An 18,438-nucleotide genomic window follows, 5' to 3' on the forward strand; every position below is an offset into this window, starting at 1 on the left:
TACCTGAATCATCTGGCGATCTTCTGCATCCACTGGGCCCATAGAACAGGCGCAGGTAGCGTTTCCTTTAACCCCGCCTCCCAGCCATTTAGCCACTACGAAAATTTGCTTCAAGGCCCGGCGCTCTTCTGGGGTGCTTGATCATTTTGGGAGGAGGGATTTTAAGAATAACAGGATAAAAACCAAACTGCAGTGAGTGCACTCCGGATACTTAATGCTAGCTAGGCTATCATGACGAGGAAACGTTTGGATCTTTTATACTCAAACCGACATTCTCAAAATTCCTCAAATTTCTCAATTTTCGCCGCCCATCCGCGTAGTTAGAAAAATTTGGATGTGCACGAACAGGTGAAAACCTGCCGCGAAGGGCCATGTCAGATGGTGTGTTGTCACTTTGACTGTGCAGACACTAGCGACCCTCATGGACGCGGCGAGCATAAATCACCCTTCAGGGTTTTACGACTTAAATACATGTTTCACAGTTTCACAACTTCAAACCCTTTTTCTTTACTTTGCTGTTTCTGTAATTAACTATACCTGCTTGTTAGTGGATATTTCTAAGATGAGCACACAAGGTGAAGATCAGAAGTCAACCGACCAGGTTCAAGTTTAAGAATGAGGCAGGAATCTTTAAGGCAGATAGAAAGACAGACAGAAAATGCAGTGAACCAACAGGCTGGTGAGGAGCTACAGTAGCAGCTGAGGGTTGCAGACTGCTGCGGTTCAACAGAGAGGACCAACAAAGGTATCAAAGGCCAACAACAGCTGGGTCTGCTTCCTCCAGAGAGCAGCGTTTGATGGATGGGGAACATGATATAGACTTTTCCACTGTGCAGCCACACAACAGCCTACATGACATTCAATACTTCACTGCACATGTCCACTCCGGACTAATCGTCTTGACGTGACACACAGAAGCAGAGGACACATGTCACTCGTGTCCAAGTTGCGAAATGTGCTTCTTTCTCATTTTACAGATAAGAAGCTCAAATATATGACATTCGACTGGTTGAGAGCAGCACAAGAGGGAGAAAGTGATAACACATTCCCTTATGCTATAATCATTTCCTCCCTCCGGCGCAGTTTCTGCCTTGACAGCGAGCTCACCAGCTGAGAGGCAGAGAGGATGTACTGGGAAATGTGCACAAGCAGCAGCAAAAAATGAAAGATATGGGAACTCAAGTCAAGCGTTGACCGGCTCTTTGAATGGAGTTTGCAGAAGCCATTCAAAATGAGCTTTCTGTCCAGAGATGACTTGTGATAAAGTGAAAAGGCTGAGTCATTATTATCATAGCAAATGATCATACCGACAAAACCAGAGTTATTGTGTAAATGCTTCAACAAACACGTCTCTCAAGAGCTGAGAGGTTTATCTATAATACACTTAGGAATTAATATTGCGTCCCTGTGTGAGTGTTTTCATACCAAAATCCCTCTCTTTTTTCTTCCTGTTGGTCATGGTAGCCAATTTATTCATTTCTTGTTACACTAAAGCTGCAATAATCAATCATTTTTATGTTAACAATGTATCAAATCACTATTGTCCACAGAGGCGTTTTTGGATGCGAGGGGTTGCATTGCATCCCGGCATTGGACGCTTGACGAACGCTTTCACTCGTGGGCTGCTGCTCCCAGCTTTCAAACCGGAACCAACATGGCGGCTCGTTTGGAAATCGGATATTACGAAAGTACTTCACAGAAATGTGTTGCTGAAAACCTTTTAGGTGAGAAATAAGCCATGCAGTTGCTGAATCTTTAAAGCGAGCTGCGCCAGATGCCCCTGATTTGCATAAAGTAGCCTGTTTTTGGCCGTCACCATCTTGGTTATTTGCAACCAGAAGTGACACCAGAGGGTGGAGCTAAGTACAACCAAACGCTGAATAAGACATTTTTTAGGCGACCAAAAAAGTTATAATTAACTTTGATGAACTGAAAACACTCTGTGAAAGGGTTAAAGTTGTAAGACGAAAACACAGCGACCTGTCAATAAGGTTTATTTGACTCTAAATGGGACCATAATTTACTAAATGACCATCATGCTGTATTGAAGAAGACTTAAAACTAGCGATTGAGACCATAAACTCATGTTTACAATGTTTACCGAGGTAATAAATCAAGTGAGAAATAGGCTCATTTTCTCATAGACTTCTATACAATCAGACTTCTTTTTGCAACCAGAGGAGTCGCCCCCTGCTGGATATTAGAAAGAATGCAAGTTTAAGGCACTTCAGCATTGGCTTCACTTCTCAGAACGTTTCACTGTGACTTTAAACACAACTTAATTTTCTCAATCTACCTTAAAAAGTGGCTTCAAGAAGCTTCACAGTAACGTGAGAATGACTTGTGATCACAAATCTGTATCTCATCTAGACCACAAGATAAACTCTGCATGCGATCCATTAAATGTGCAACAAATATTGGTATTGATTTCGTCATGGTAACAACTCCCACGCTGTGCAGTGCACAACTTCACAGCTCAGTGCAGTACCTGACAGACCACTGAGAGTGAAAGCATTCAAAGACTCGTCTCAGTGAGAGCACTTTTTTGCTCAGTCAGTCGTTTTTGCCCACAGACGCTGAGTTGCATCTCGGGCAGCGACAGGAACTCCGACGTTCTCACCACCTACAACTGACACCCATTTATCTGTCACTGATGTGGGGAAACAACAATGGGCAACAGACAGGCGGACGGGCACGTGCAAACACGCTGAGCACTGCACCCTCTTTTGACACAACAGGAACGCATGTTTTCCCACACAAGCTTTAGACACCAAACGTGTTCTCACAACTGTTCTTTTACATGATAACAGAGAGGTTTATGTAACCCTCCACCTATAATCACAAGATCAGCACACCTCTGTTTTTTCGCATGAAACATGGTGGCATGACTGAGCAGCCTCTATAAAAGATAAAGACTGTGTTTTATTAGAACAACATCTCTGAGATTGGCCACGGGGAAGAACCAGATTCACACATCCACTGCAACCAATTAGGCTTCACTCACGTTGCCACATCAAATAGCTGCTTAAAAAACTAATGGGATTGCATGTTATTGTCATGCTGATGGGATTTTTTGTCTACAAGATCTGAACCTGCAGAGGTTTAATCTCATTTCCAGATGTTTCATCCTCTGGCCATTATTCACATGTGCAAGGAATTTCAGAATAATGCCTTGTGGAGCTTTACATCATCTATCATTGGTAATGCATCCGCACTGCGAGACATGTGAATTTCTTTTCTGCACACACTGATTTCAATATTACAAACAATCACTGGCTCCTCCGCTGCAGCCCAGAGGTGCAGCGGGTCACTGTAATGGAACTTTGTGTGGGCTGAGAGCTCGCTGACGTCGACTCTCGCATTGCAAACGCTTTTGCTATGTCATATCTTGGAGAATAGGCGCAGTTATCCAGACGACTACAGCAGTGGATTGTGCAGCAGATCAAACAGGCGGGCCTGGGGCGCATTATATATCACATTTCATTTTGAGTTGAGGCCCTTCATTCATTTCTGACATTTACAGTTGGATCGGTGCGCCCCCTCTCCGAGGCCTCTTGGCGCTCAGACTGCGCTGAGGCCCCACCAGCCACTCTGGAAAAACCCGGTGCATCTGACTTGCATTGCCTGGCTCCACTTGTGTGTTCTGCTTGGCCCGTGCCGCTGGAGGAGGAGAGCGGGCCAATTACCAGCTGCCGCTCCGAGACCAATATGATGTCATCCTCCCGCTCCGCCATAACAGGCTGCAGATGAGAGGGGCCAGGCCTCTCGGCAGCCTTATTCACTTAACGAAAAGCAGGAAAGCATAAAAAATGGTATTGAATGTCCCTCAACATTAACATTTTTCTCCATTTATTATCCATTAAAGTAGCCCATAATGCATCACATCCTGTTAGGAGACTGGAGATAGCAAAGATAATAGCTCACTGTTTGCACCTTGTTTGAATAACGCTGATAACAGCCCATGAGAAAACAGTGGTAACGCCATTGTGCTTTAAAGCCTGTGCATTTCACACATGTGAGGCGGAAGTGAGGTTTATGTGTTATCAACTCAACGCCCCACCCGTAAGAAAAATCACCTGCGTGATAGAGTCGGCTGCTGTGCCCTTTTTCGTTTGTAGTGACACTCCCTCATTCCTTGGAAAGCCACAGTCAGCCAACTGTGTCCTCGCATATCAAAGGAGGGAGTTTAACAAGAACACTGGAGGAAAAGACACTTAGATACACTAAGATACAGGCCCATGCACTCGTTCACTCAAAACACACGCTCGCAAAAACTCTGGAGACCACTTAAGTGCTATCCCAGAAGGCCTTGCATTTCCTAGGAAGTCTCGAAGCCACATCAGAGAATCTGAAGGGGCCTGTGGGCTGCAGCAGATCTCCTCTCATTTCCCCACATACTCCATCTCCAACACCCCACAACCGCACACTACGTATAGACTCTGGAGATGATATACAGGCTGAGCTGATAGCAGGCCGCAGCTCAGAGCATAAACAAATGGCAGCTTTTACTATTTAGGTGTGATTTTATCTTCATGAGAAAAAATATCCAGTCAAACAAAACCTTTGAGGGAAAAAAAGCTTTATCAACAACTGTCCACATTCATTCATGTGTAGAGATAGACACTGTTTACATGTAAAGAAAGCTGCAAGTTATGTGTGAAATGTGGAAATTGCAGGATCATTTACTGATGCTCTTCACACTGACAATACTCAGGAAGTCTTCCTCCATGTTGTTGTGATCTGTGGTTACATTGTTAGGGAAATGCAAACCACTGAGGTTTGCATTGTTTTTGCTGAGTATACAGAAAAGGCCAGTGTTGCTATATGACGATGGGAGAGAAGGAAGAGAATTATTTCCAAATTCAATATTTCAATTTTCAGCTCGTTCCCACGAAAAGGCATATGAATGACACGATAATGCGCAAGGCATTTAGCGTGCAATAAGAACGCCTTTCTAGCGTTTGGCATGTCATTTGTACGATATGTAGTTCGTACTGTAAATGCATCAACGTAAATATGCTACGCTCAGAGCTAGGGACGAAGAATAAAAAGTGAGAAAGAACACTTATGGCGGGCGAGAGGGGAGGTTGACGGGTCCAACAAATACAGCACTTTCAACCAGGACACCGATGTTTTGTTTTGTAAGTTACATTAGTGACGTCAGTGACATGTTTTTAGTGACGTTTGTCACATTTTTTAGTGACTTTAATGACATTTGTCATGTTTTTTAGTGTCGTTTGTGCCCTACTTTCTGTTCTTATGTTACAACGTTTCCGTATGTAATTTACTTGGTTTACATACTTATTTTAAGCCCATCCATGACGTTTTTCCAAAACCTAACTAAGTGGTTTCGTTGCCTCAACCGAACTGCGGACGTTTAGTTTTCAGTGCATCAGTGCATAGTTTTGCAGGTTTTTAGTCATAGGATTCATCGTCTGGGGACCATGAATGTCTGTACAAAATTTCATGGCAATCCATTTAATAGTTGTTGAGATACTTCAGTCTGGACCAAACTGGTGGATGGACCAACATTACCTGCAGTCTTTAATCATTAAATACCACTAAAATATCAAAGAGTCTGGACTTCAAAAGTTTCAACTGTCATCTAAAAAGTACCTGCATTTCCCTCATCCCACTGCCTCTCTCTCCCCCATAGCTGAGGATGCATTATCAACAATATCTGTTGGTATTTGTTGTGGGAGAGTGAAAAAGGCTTTGAGAATAAATTCCTCTCTAAATCTTCACAAGCCGAGGTTCAGATACGACTCAGGGGAGGGCGGGTGCAGCGAGGTCAGGCACTTCACCTCCGCGTGAGGTGGTGAAGGGACGGACTTCATACCTTTACAAATGAAAAAGCTAGTAGTGTAATAATTTACGATTAATGAGTGATAAGAGGAGCTGTCAAATATTTTCAGCTGAGTGTAGAGCTTTGAGGCAATGACCATGTAATCGTAGCGTCCCTGGTTTGTGTTTGGACGGGTTGTTTCCCAACCCGGGGGTCAAAACGGGAACCTCTCAAAGGGGTTCCTAAAAAAATCTAATTTCTAACGAGGACCCCAGATGATGATGATGATGCCAAAATGTCAAACTGTCGCTTTAAGGGTTCAAAGTCGCAAAGTTTTGGAACCACCGAGGCTTTGTCACCGCCGTCAGCGTGTGATACCGCCGCACAAGGCATCCTTTAGCACAGCCCGTTCTTATTCCCAGGGGCGTCAAATAGCGAGGCTTGTCACTGCCGTCGGCGTTCGATACCGGTGCACAAGGCACCCTTTAGCGCCGAGCGTTCCATTAACTATAATGTAAACGCTCAGAGGAAATGCGCCTGGAGTCTGGTGACGTAGTTTAAAGAGCAAAAAGATACAAGTCTTTCATCCAGGAGACTCGCTGTTTGTGTCCCGTGTTCACAACGTTCAGTTTCATTTTCACTGTACAAACGTAGCAGTTTTAAGCCCAACCACGTAGTTCTTTCCTAAACCTAACTATAGTGGTTTTGTTGCCTAAACCTAAAGTGACGACAAAGCGGCCGAATGTGAAGAGTGGGGTGAGAACGTTTTGGAACCGCTGCTTAATTGCATGCCATCTCCCTCTACTATCGCGATTGAATAAAGGGAAATAACGGCAGAAAAGGTGCAGGTGAGAGTGTCAGGTTTGAGGGGATACGGACAGAACTTCCACCCACCTATCATGTCTGCAGAATGGATGACTTGACTGACTGCAAACATGATAACTGACGGATATACTGCAGCTCCTATCATCCTCTTTCATGGGGGCTGCCTCCTCTCTGTAAGAAGACCTCCACCTTGTCAATGTGTCTTTGGGTTTACGCCACAGAGACTGTGTGAGCTATGCCCCGCTTCGCATTCCTCTGCCATCCAACCTCTGTCCAGCCTGGACTTTCCCACAGAACCCTAAACCCTGTGAATGAGAGTAGGCCTTTGTTTCAGGCATTTTTCATCCTGATCCCAGCAACTTCCCCATGGTGGAATGCAACAGGAATGCCAGAGCCAGCTACCTGGCATTAGAGAGTCTTTGTGCGGAAATACGAGAGGCTGAAGGAGAGAGCAGGTCAAAGAGGTTTGACAATGGATAGCTCACTTCTCAAGGTGCCCAGCCCATATTACAGAGCGAGTGAGCAGCACAACCCGGGTCAAGTCTCCAAAACGTGGCAAGGTGCACCAAGGAGAAGTGAAAAAAAAGAGGCAGTTTCGCTATGAGCTCTCTCTCCCTCCTGTCAGGTTTTTCCTCCTACTGTACAAATCATTAACTGGAGCGCTGATGTAGCAACTGATTGGCATGCATGCACAAGCACAGCTGAAATGTGTGTCTGCAACAGTTAACAGGTTGTTATGAGCTTATCACTAGCTGAGAGCTGGAACGGTGAGGCAGCGGTTAGCCTCAAGGTGCAATTCCATTCATTCTTGTATAGTGAGAAACCAGAGGAGGAGGATTTTAATTTAAGGGATGCCATGTGAAGATGAGAATTTATTATGATGCTATCTGATTAGGTTTACCCACAACGGGTCACAACACGAGTTAATGTGACTTATTACGACCTAAAAACTTGACACGTTATATAGCCTATTTATCTGGTAATAACGTGACAAGTTTATTGTTATAACAAGATTTTTTCATGTTTTTACGACATATATACTTATCACATTATATAGCCTAATATTTATCTTGTTATAACGTGAAAAGTTTATTGTTATAACAAGATGTTTTTCATGTTATAACAAGATTCTTTCATGTTTTTACGACATATATACTTATCACGTTACATAGCCTACTATTCATCTTGTTATAACGTGAAAAGTTTGTTATAACAAGATGTTTCTCATGTTATATTATAGGATGTTTTCACGTTATTAAGATAAACAAACTTATGACGTTATATACTCTACTATTTATCTCGTTACGTGAAACATTTATTGTTATAACAAGATGTTTTTCATGTTATAACAAGATATTTTCACGTTATTAATGTGAGTGACATTCAATTGTGATTCTGCAGCAGATGCATAACGACAACATATCGCATCATAAATATAAAGAGGCTCATACCGGTGGGACCAGTGGAGGGGCCACCATGTGTGGAAACATGGTGGTGTACATGTCAGAGCAGGAGCTTTGAGGCAGGAGAGACAGACAGTTACCCGGGCCCCGTCAGTAAAGCCATTTCACCTGTAACCCGAGCAGCGCCGGCTTCTGAGACGACGGCTGATCTTCCCTGGATCCTGAGTCTGATGATAAGGAGCTGAGATAAGGGCGCTAACTGAAGGGTAACGACAGAGCTATGAAGACGAGGGTGGGGCATCAGGTCATATATCCCCAATTACCAAGGGGCCTCCGCTCACCTCCTGTGAGAACCAACATCTGTAACACGCTCCTCTCGCTTGGCACTCCACTTCATAATAGATATAAATAATCTGAAAAATAACTGAGATTGAATTAGCCACTAAATGGTACTGTCACTTTTGGGCCGACCGAAATGAAAGTGAATCATCGGGGTCCAAACCAACATTTCAACCGCGCTTTTTCTTTTCCTGTTCACTTATAGCTGTTCGACATCCCGTTTTCCTAGAAAACTCAAGCAGATGTTCTATCTATTAGGCTCAGACTGCCAAGAATCTCAGGGAGGACAACTAAAGAGAGGCTAACTTAGTGTTGACCAGACTCCCCTTCTCCCACCAGACAGGAAATTTTATGAACTCACAGGGGAAAGATAAGGCTCCTTTCCTCGACACGACCGCTCATACTACGAATTCCAGTGAAATCACCACAGACCAACGTATGTGTTAACACCTAACGCTGAGAAATGACCTAAATATGAGCCGACAGCAGCCGTTTTGAAATTAGAGGTGAGTGTCAAAGGTCACAAATCAAAGCAAATCTTCCAAGATGTCTGTAGTGGCCATTTGTCGCAAAAATCACACTTAAATCTAAGGGCCACTGATGCATCATGGAAATGTGGATTAGGCAGGCAAAGGAGTCCCTTGTCCATGCAACGTTTCTGTGTTTCTAATGATTTATTTAACTAAAAAAGCAAGCAAACAAAGCACAAAGAAAACATGCATGTTGCTGCTTCTCTTGGTCTGGTAAAAAAACAACAAGCCCACCCAGGTGCATGCTGGTCCTACCTGCATACATAACCGCGGGTTCCCACAATAATACCTGATTCATGAACAAAAGAAAACACTAATTACGTAAAAAACGAAATATAATAAAGAAGAAAATAGTTAAACTAAGCAAATATCTAGCAAAGCAAAACCAGAGTCTAGATAAAGTAAACATCTAAAATAATAAATCAAACAATACTTATTATTAGTGAAACAACATTAACTACAAATAAATAGCTCCTACAATTGCTATAATTAGGAATTTAGGTCATTCGAATTATGCAGGATTTTCTTTTTATGACGAAATCAGGTTTGAGCTCTTTTATCTGATTTACCTCTTTTTTTTTATGAGAGGAAATATCGAAGTCATGCAGCAGATATTTGCCTTCAGGGCTTGTTTGCTATTTACAAAAGCACACGTCACCATGGTCACCAGGTCTGGTCTTTGGACACGGAAACAGCGAAAGAGAATCATTTCCTATTTGAAACCTCATTATGTAACCAAAGGATAGCTGTGTGAGCCGGATTGCCACCCCTCAGATATGCTGTTAGAGGTTATTAGAGCAGATGAGGGGCAGTTAGAACGGGTCTCAGATTGGACATTACAAGGGAAACATCCTCCTTTACACCGTCATCTCATAGGGGATCATTTCTGCAATTTTACCAGCCACCATTCATGTCTTGAGCAGAAAAGGGGAACTGTGTCGAGACAGAGACAGAGCATGAATGAGTTCACTTCCTTTTTTAAAAATAAAGCCAGAAGATGAAACCGATAGATTCTGAATGCACGTTATAACTTTGGAGAATCCGAACTAACCAAAGTCACACAATAACACAAACAAACTAACCGATCGACGCAGCGGTAGACCTGCGACTCCCGTGTTCTGCGAGGTAAAGTTACTGTTTTTTTCAATGGAGTCTGGTGGCTTTGAAGAGAGCATAGATAACGGCTTCAGTTCCCATGTCATAGAATGTAAAGCTGTGTCATGGCAAGGTAAACCATATAAATATTCTAAATATGGTGATTCTTTTAAGTGGGCCTTTCTTTTAGGTGTCTAAAATATATTTTGCTGCCGTCCCCGTCCACAGCAGTACATTGCTTTGCTCCTGAACTATCCCTTTAAATATCACAATAATAAAACCGATCTACTCTGTGAGGCTTTAACGTGCTTTCAGCTGAAAGCTAATGTGAACAATGCTAACATGCTGATGTTAAGCAGGTGTAATGTTCACCATATTGCTAATATTTGTGAATTAGCAACAAGCAAAGTACAGCTGGGGCTGATGGGAATGTCATCACAGTTCAACTTCACTGCCTTAATGACAGAATAGCATGAGGCCTATCCTGACACGTGACAGGAAATGACATTATTGGTGAATTATATCATCAAATAGACAGGAAGAGGGCTGGAATACTTAAAAAAATTAAAGTCAGACACAAGCGTTTATCTAAGCCTGTGAAATCCTCCACACAAAAAAGGGAAAATTTAAGAGTTCTCAAAATGCCAAATTCCATTTTCTCCTCGGTGCATCACAGTGGTGTGTGCTCACCTAGTAACTGGTAAACACACATCAACAATGACGAAAAAGCATTAACGAACCTCGATATGCTCTCCAAAGAAAGCAGTTTAAGTGTTGCCACACTGCTGAGGAATATTGTTATGGCCTACGTGCCCACTGGGACCGCGTTCACACCATATATCCGCCTCAGCTTACTGATTTATCAAGTCAATCACTATCACTGCTGGCAAACTGATGTGCCAAAACTATACAACATCAGGTGTCCTTGGCTGACTGGTTAACACCTGATCGAGATAAAGTAAATTGCAGAGATTATGATCTGCCATAAAGTGTCTGAGTAACCGCATCCAGGGGCCAGAGCTCAACCTCAAACAATAGAGACACAGACCTCATACGTGTGACACGTGCTGCGAGTGAAACGAAGACGTCCAGACGTTCAGTCAGACTTTATTCGCGTGGCCTCGGGGTGGGCTGCCTCTGTCATGCTGTTGTATTGTTAGTGTCTGTGTTGTGGTGAATATCAGGGTGGTGCTGGACAGGTGCTCGACTAACTTCTACTCCACACATGGTCGTTCAACATGAATTATTAATTAAAACCCCACAAAGAGACGAATCACGTCTTTGTTTCTTCTAAAATTTCCGTTGACCTACTTGTTCACAATCAGCATGGATAACGGGGATGCATACACCAAATGTGCCTTTTATACAAAAGTATTATAAGTAGGTGGAAGGTAACTAATGCACTTTATACTTCTACTCCACTACATTTCAGACAGATGTATTGTACTTGTACTTCCCTGAAGCTTAAGATTGCAGATTTAGATAGTCAACAAATAAAATTGATGCGTAATATAGATAAAACTATCCAATAGTATGTAAAATAGTTAAATTAGCTCCACCTCAAATAGCTAAAACATTAAAATGTTTCCTACTAGAACATGTTTACATGCTTTAATGTTCAAAAAACGCTTTACTTATCTCATACTGGTTGTCAGCTGGTCCAGTTGGTCAACCAAAACAAACTGTTCGGTCTGTGCTCCAGCTCCGCTCAACTAGCTTTGTTTGAGGGCGTGCCAAACTAGCCGTTATGCAAATGTGTCACTTGGTGACATCACCATGTTACAAAAGAAAAGGCGGGACTTCAATCAAGGCGTTTCAGTCAGTTCAGGAGCAGTGTTTCTTTGGCGTGGACTTTGCGCTTTGAAACTTTGCAGACCTTTAACGTGCACAAAAAACTATAAAACACACTGAAGGAAAGAGAAAAAGCACAAAAACATAATAGGTCCCCTTTAATATATAAATATTGATAATAGCAGCTTTAATTGAACGATCTACGCATGTGTTCTACAACTAGGAGATAACAATGCTTGTAAATCCATCCACCTACACACTAATCTCAGCATTTGCTAACATGTAAAAATGGAAATTTTAACTCAGTATATGTATTACAATGTCAGCTTCTTACTTATACAAATCAGAGGAACAGATCTCAATGCGACACTGACTCAAATCTAGACACATAATGTAAACATCTAGACTTTGGTGTTTGATTGTGGGAGGAAGATACCCCCTATACAGAAAGCTGCGCCTGTGCCGCATGGCAGCGAGATGACTAAGCATGAGGCCCGCTGCCTGTGGCACTGTGCAGACATGTTCCATTCTGTCAGAGCGCTGCAGCACATAGGCACCATTTCACACGGTCCCCCGACTCTTGGCCGAGCCAGTGGGAACTTTAGAGGCTCTGCTGACAGCCTATACCAAGCATTTAAGCACTGCGGCTGCAACTGCGACATTTAACCTCTTTTCACTGTAAAATACATGCAGAACAGGCATTTTTTTAGTCCCTTAAAGTGCATTAATTTTGAGCTTGAGATGTGCTGGTGTCAGGTAGTGAGAAAATGCAAAAAAACAAAAAGTAAGAGTATTATGCTGAAGGATTTTATTGTTTTTGGCAGCCCAAATGAGAAAAAATGACCACATTGTTCTTCATGGGTGACTCATATATTATAGAGCAGTGTCAGGAAAATGAGCACTGACTCCAATAGCAGGTATTTCCCCCCAAACAGTGAATATCTAAGCTAAGCATTCTTCTCAAACCAACACCCCCCTCCAACCCCCCCACTGAGTGTGTTCACAGTGTGTGTGGTCTGAGGGTGGAAAACCACTCAGTGTGTTGAGTCTTCAACGCCACCTGCTGGTGTTTAGTAGAAATTACTATGCTGGTGTAAAATCTGAATGAGCTCAGAAAGATCAATAAATATAAACTAGGACTGTCAATCAAATAAAATATTTAATCATGATTAATCGCATGATTGTCCATAGTTAATCGCGATTAATCGTACATTTTCTATCTGTTCAAAACATACCTTTAAGAGACATTTTTCAAGTGTTTAATACTTTTATCAACATGGGAGTGTGCAAATATGCTGCTGTATGCAAATGTATCCATCCATCCATCTGCAACCGCTTATCCCGTTAGGGGTCGCGGGGGGGCTGGAGCCGATCCCAGCCGACATTGGGCGAAGGCGGGGTGCACCCTGGACAGGTCGCCAGTCCATCGCATGCAAATGTATGTATATATTTATTATTGGAAATCAATTAACAACACAAAACAATGACAAATATTGTCCAGAAACCCTCACAAAAATATGCTCAAATCAAAACATGTCAAACTGCAGCCCAACAGGCAACAACAAGTGTCAGTGTGTCAGGGTGCTGACTTGACTATGACTTTCCCCAAACTGCATGTGATTATCATAGAGTGGGCATGTCTGTAAAGGGGAGACTCGTGGGAACCCATAGAACCCATTTTCATTCAAGGGACCCCTTTGAAAATGGCCATGACGCCAAAATTTAGCCTACGTTTGAAGCGTTATTTAACCTCCTTCGCGACAAGCTAACATGACATGGTTGGTATTGATGGATTCCTTAGGTTTTTTTAAATCGTGCCCGCTACAACCTCCGAAAGATCGATTGAGTTAATGCGTTAAAGAAATTAGTGGCGTTAAAATCAATGAATGTTAACGTGTTATTATCACCTTAAATTTGACAGTCCTATTTAAAACCCTTTACCGCATACAATAAAATTAATAGATATAATAAATGATGTAAAGCAAAAAAGTTATATTCCTTAAAATTCATGTAGTTTTTAAGTTGATCCAATATATTGCACCATGACCCCAGGTATAATTCATCTGCGTCCACCCACTCAGCCGGAGAGTTCAGGTTGTTGTCCCTCCTCTTTCGAACCTCTTCTGTACATTAACATGTATGCTGTGGCTCTGTAACAATAACATTAAATGTTTTAAAGAAAATGTAAAAAATGTACGGAACAAAGTTATGCTTCTATGAGTTAGGGTAGTGCAATAAACAAGAATACAAATTTCCCACTAGACACAACAGACAAGACGGATTTCCTGTTTATGAGTTTAAAAGTTTGAAAGCCCTCATGACAAAAACATGACCACCTTTTAGTCTTTAATCTTCACTGAGGAACAAGACAATAAGGCTTTGTCTCAAGATCTAAAGCAGTTTCCGCAAGTAGGAAGATAAAAAGCTTCATGACGGCACCGGGAGTCAAGCATAAGGCTTTAAATGTTATTAATAAAAATCTTAAACTCTGAAAGCAACTGGAGGGCTAAAATGGGAGTCACATGTTTTTTTGTTTTTGTTTGCTGAAGGCGATGGTTGCTGAATTCCAAATTTTTTGGAGGTGAGACGATTTTATTGATGAGGCTGAAGACAGAACTGGAGTTGTTAATGCGAGAGGAAATAAAGTTTGAATAGCTCTCTGTACTGAGCTCAGAAATTAACTTCAGAGCATATCTTCAATAACCTGACCCGCCACAAGGTTTGTTACACAGAACCATCTGAGGAGACGTCATTGGAAACTGCCTGGAAAAGGGCAGGCACTTGGATGAACCATCTGTCAATCAAACTCTTGCCGAAGCCAGTCGGGAGAAGAGTGAAAACATCTTTTCCATTGAGAAAAGTCTTCAGTGTTGTTCTTTGGTCTTCTTTCTTTTTTTTGTCACTTTAGTCTTTATGGCTTTTTTGTATACACAAATATAACAACGAAACTTGCAACAGTGCAGCGAGGGGTTCAGTTTACAACTGATGATGCAGTATACAGGGTTATTTTCTTATTAAAACATTCTTTGGTCTTCTTTCAATGAAGAAATACCCTCCAGTTCTGATACAACTGATGCTATGCTTATTGTTTAGAACTAACAGTCGTCTCTCCGTGTTGTCACACACACCTCAGCCACGCCTCTAGCTGTAGTAACTCCTCATACGACGCTGATTGGTCCGTGATCTGGCTTGCCGGACACATTACATGCATTACTTGAAGCCTGACAAGATGGATTTTCGTGTGATATTTGAATTCTCGCGTGATCTTGTGACATCGCAAGAATCCGGCTGCCGCGCAATGTAATGTTTTTACATGTCTTCCTTCTCAAAATTAAAGGAATAGTTTGACATTTGTAAAACAACAGAGGAACCAGAACAGAGCCCTGAGGCACTCTAAGCCGAAGTTATACCTTCCAACGTAAACATAAAAAACGTATGTTGAGTAATTTACCTGCAATGTCCTCCATATGTTCTCTGCACTTCTTCCCAGGAGGCCTGTGTGTTGCAAACCAGAGACCAAATGAATCACAAATTTGCATAAATCTACATTTTAGTGATGCACAAATCCATCTTGAACAAGTGTGGTGTAAAAGCTATATTTCCCTTTCACCAATGGTAAAAGGGAGCAAACCTAAGACATGTGCTTCAACAAGGATCTAAATGGGAGCTTTCATGTCTCCAACTATGCATTGTGATTGATATGAAGTGTTCCATTCACAAATATATATTTTACAAAGTCTTCAACAAGTACAAGCCAGAAATAAATTGCATTCAAGTGAGACAGATTTTGTCAGATTGGATGTACCTGTTGTACGTGGCTGTCATCTGCGTAGTACCAGCGCTGGTTCCCCCTGTGGCGAACGTAGGCAGTATAGTGCCCAAACATTGCATATCCAGAGTGCACTACCACTGCATGCAGCGTGTACTTGCAGTCATTCTGGGAAAAACAACTTTGTCAACTTGTGGATGACCAAAGAGAAAATTTGTGGATATTATTATTATTTTTATTTCTTATAAGTACCTGGGAAAAGTCTGAGGAGAACGCGTCTTTGTGAGTCTCAGAGAAGTCAAATGTTTCTGGAAAGGTAACCCTGCAATCAAGTTTCCGGGTGGAACCACGGCTATTCCGAAATCTTTTCAGATGCACACACAAGATCTGAGGCAGGGAGAGCAGTTTGACACCCTGAGAGAGAAAGAAAGAGGTTTCACTGTGGTGGTTCAGTTCATACTTTGTGGGAAGCGTTTAAACCAAGTCTCACCTGTTTAGATGGAGTCTTCCTTTCACATTGTTCACAAAAGCAGCAATTTATGCCCTTCAGCTCCTGATGCTCAAAGAAAGAGGTCATGCAGTCCTCCTGAAAAGGTTCATGTAAAGAATACTTCAGGAAAGTTTTCAGTAATAGTTTGACATTTTGGGAAATGTGTTTATTTGCTTTCTTGACGAGCGACGAGAAGATTGAGACCACTCTCACGTCTAAGTGTGGTATCGATCTTCTCATCTAACTTTTGGCAAAAAAGCCAATGATTATATCTCCAAATATGTTTAAATATTCCATAAAAACAATCCACATCTGAAGAAAAGAGAAACGTCACCAGAGAATCGTGATCTTCTTTCACACGCAGAGGCAGGCTGAGCAGGAAGCTGCTCAGAGTCTGGACGGAGCTGCACTCTAAACACTGCAGGTACGTCTCCACAGGAATCTTGTACAGATTCTGGATTTCAAGAGCCTGAAAACAAATGCAAGCACGATATAGATGATGCACTTACAGGTGGAAAAATAACGTATATTCATGATTAAAGACCAACCAGAGGTTTGTTATCCATCTGCTGTTGCAGGAGGTTCAGGATGGAGAGGAACACCTCGTCAGCATCATGCTGTATATACACTGCAAAACATTGTCAGAAGTTAGAAGATAAACCACATCAGTATTCAATATTTTGTATATTAAGTTTGTTTTTCCTTACGTCGTACGCAGTTCATGTCCAGAGAGTTGAGGAAGTCCCGATGGGGAGCAGGTTGAGAGTGGTCGCTCTTCATGGCCGTGAGGACTCTCTTTAGCTGCAGCGGGACGTTACCACCGTAATCTCTCACGCCAGCTGCTTCCCACCTTGTGAAATTCATAAACCCTCATTAATCTTTGTTTTTACAGTCTTAGATCCAAAAAATGGCGACGGCCAAAATGCCGAACTCAAGGCTTAAAACCGGCAGTCCACAAACCAATGGTTTGGTTAAGGTATCATTGTTTTATAAGTCAGGATCATAATGAATATGCAACGTAATTTTCTTACTTGTCTAGTAGGTCTCCTATTTCCCAGGTAGCAGAGAAGGTCTGGAGCAGCGTGTTCACACAGCAGGACAGATGGTAGTTGCTGAGGCCTCTCATTCCTGTGACAGACCATCAGAAATGTTAAAATAATCCTGTAACCCACCTAGGGTTACAAATTTCACACGTGTGAAAATAAAATAAAAATGTAACGGTAAAGTCCTGATGCTAAAGGTTACTATAGCTGTGCAGAACACCCACCTCACTTACATGCTGTATTTAAATAAACAAATCAATCATTTTATAGACGACAGAGCCCGTTTGGTTTGTTGATTTAAGGCTCGACGTACAGGAGATGTTTATTTTACACAGATCCAAGATCAGTATTTTGTTTTCTATGTCACTGCTGAACACATGAGGGATTTATTGGTTGTGAAGAGAAAAATAATTGTATGAAACGCAGCAATAGATGAAACCACACATTGTGTGTAAGAAAGTGCATTGTTACAGGTTGTGGTGGAGTTCATGGAGATCTCAATCAGCCATATTGTTTTAACAGCTGATGAACAACCAGGTCTGTGTGGGTCTGCTAGAAAAGTACTTGGATTGGAACACACTGCAAGGGCTCATTCTAAGCTAACCAAAACATTCTTAGTTTCAGGTGATTATACACTAATGAAAACATAATTATGAATATTATATTCCATTTATGCTAATAGATCCCCTGAAATGTTACACACTGTTCCTTTAAATTGTATTGCATTGTATTGAAAGCCGGTATATTGATTTCCCCACCTTATTTACAAACTGTAGCACAAACACCAATACAACTACAGCCTCAGAAACAGTATAATGTACATTATTGTATTACAGGTAACATTAAAATCATATATATCAACAAAAATCTGGCAGAATGTGGTCTACTTACTGTAGTGGAGGTCTCTTATATTAAGAAAAGAGAAAATATTGTTGATGAATCCAGACATCAGCAGCACAGACTTCACTTCACAGTTAGTTAGTTAGTTAACCTGCAGGGAGGTCTTGAGACAAACACTAACCTCCTCGACTGCAGTCAGACTCCTCCTTGGACCTGTTTACTGGGAGAAAACGAGTCAAACTCTTAGTGTTTTTGTGATTAATGTGTTCCTCTCTCCTCAGAGTAACTATAAACATCAGCGTCACATCAACAGCTTCAGGTTCACTTCCGTTTCTACAGTTTCCAGTTCGTCTGTTTGCTGCAGAATCGAAACTTAGAAGTTGCCATGCGCATGCGCAGACTGTGTCTAAAGGTTATTACATTATTTTTTAATGATTTCCAGTTTTTCATTTCAACTGTAAAAACACTGTTAAAAGGAAATATGTATTTATTTAGTTCTTTTTTTTCGTTGTGATTTATTATCACTAT

General features: G+C 41.8%; 1 protein-coding gene across 1 annotated transcript; it reads right to left on the bottom strand.

Moving 5' to 3' along the window:
• Nucleotides 1-13,201: 13,201 nt before the first annotated feature.
• usp18 (ubiquitin specific peptidase 18) lies at nucleotides 13,202-18,245 on the bottom strand. The gene is made up of 10 exons (XM_074626134.1): nucleotides 17,962-18,245; nucleotides 17,059-17,155; nucleotides 16,735-16,877; nucleotides 16,576-16,655; nucleotides 16,362-16,496; nucleotides 16,028-16,123; nucleotides 15,790-15,951; nucleotides 15,574-15,705; nucleotides 15,220-15,263; nucleotides 13,202-13,918 (listed from the first exon to the last, which is right to left on the bottom strand). Exons 1-10 carry the CDS (start codon nucleotides 18,017-18,019, stop codon nucleotides 13,846-13,848), a joined length of 1,020 nt encoding a protein of 339 aa, XP_074482235.1. The 5' UTR covers nucleotides 18,020-18,245; the 3' UTR covers nucleotides 13,202-13,845.
• Between the last annotated feature and the right edge of the window lie 193 nt (nucleotides 18,246-18,438).

The sequence above is a fragment of the Sebastes fasciatus genome, chromosome 23 (assembly GCF_043250625.1).
Source record: "Sebastes fasciatus isolate fSebFas1 chromosome 23, fSebFas1.pri, whole genome shotgun sequence".
Classification (NCBI taxonomy): domain Eukaryota; kingdom Metazoa; phylum Chordata; class Actinopteri; order Perciformes; family Sebastidae; genus Sebastes; species Sebastes fasciatus.

What these genes read in the sequence shown, in the direction of transcription:
- usp18 (XM_074626134.1), bottom strand. Translation starts at nt 18,019, where the DNA reads ATGTCTGGATTCATCAACAATATTTTCTCTTTTCTTAATATAAGAGAC. An exon ending in ATAGGAGACCTACTAGACAA is followed by an intron (nt 16,878 to 17,058) that starts GTAAGAAAATTA and finishes GAATTTCACAAG; the next exon opens with GTGGGAAGCAGCTGGCGTGA. An exon ending in ATGACAGCCACGTACAACAG is followed by an intron (nt 15,264 to 15,573) that starts GTACATCCAATC and finishes TGCAACACACAG; the next exon opens with GCCTCCTGGGAAGAAGTGCA.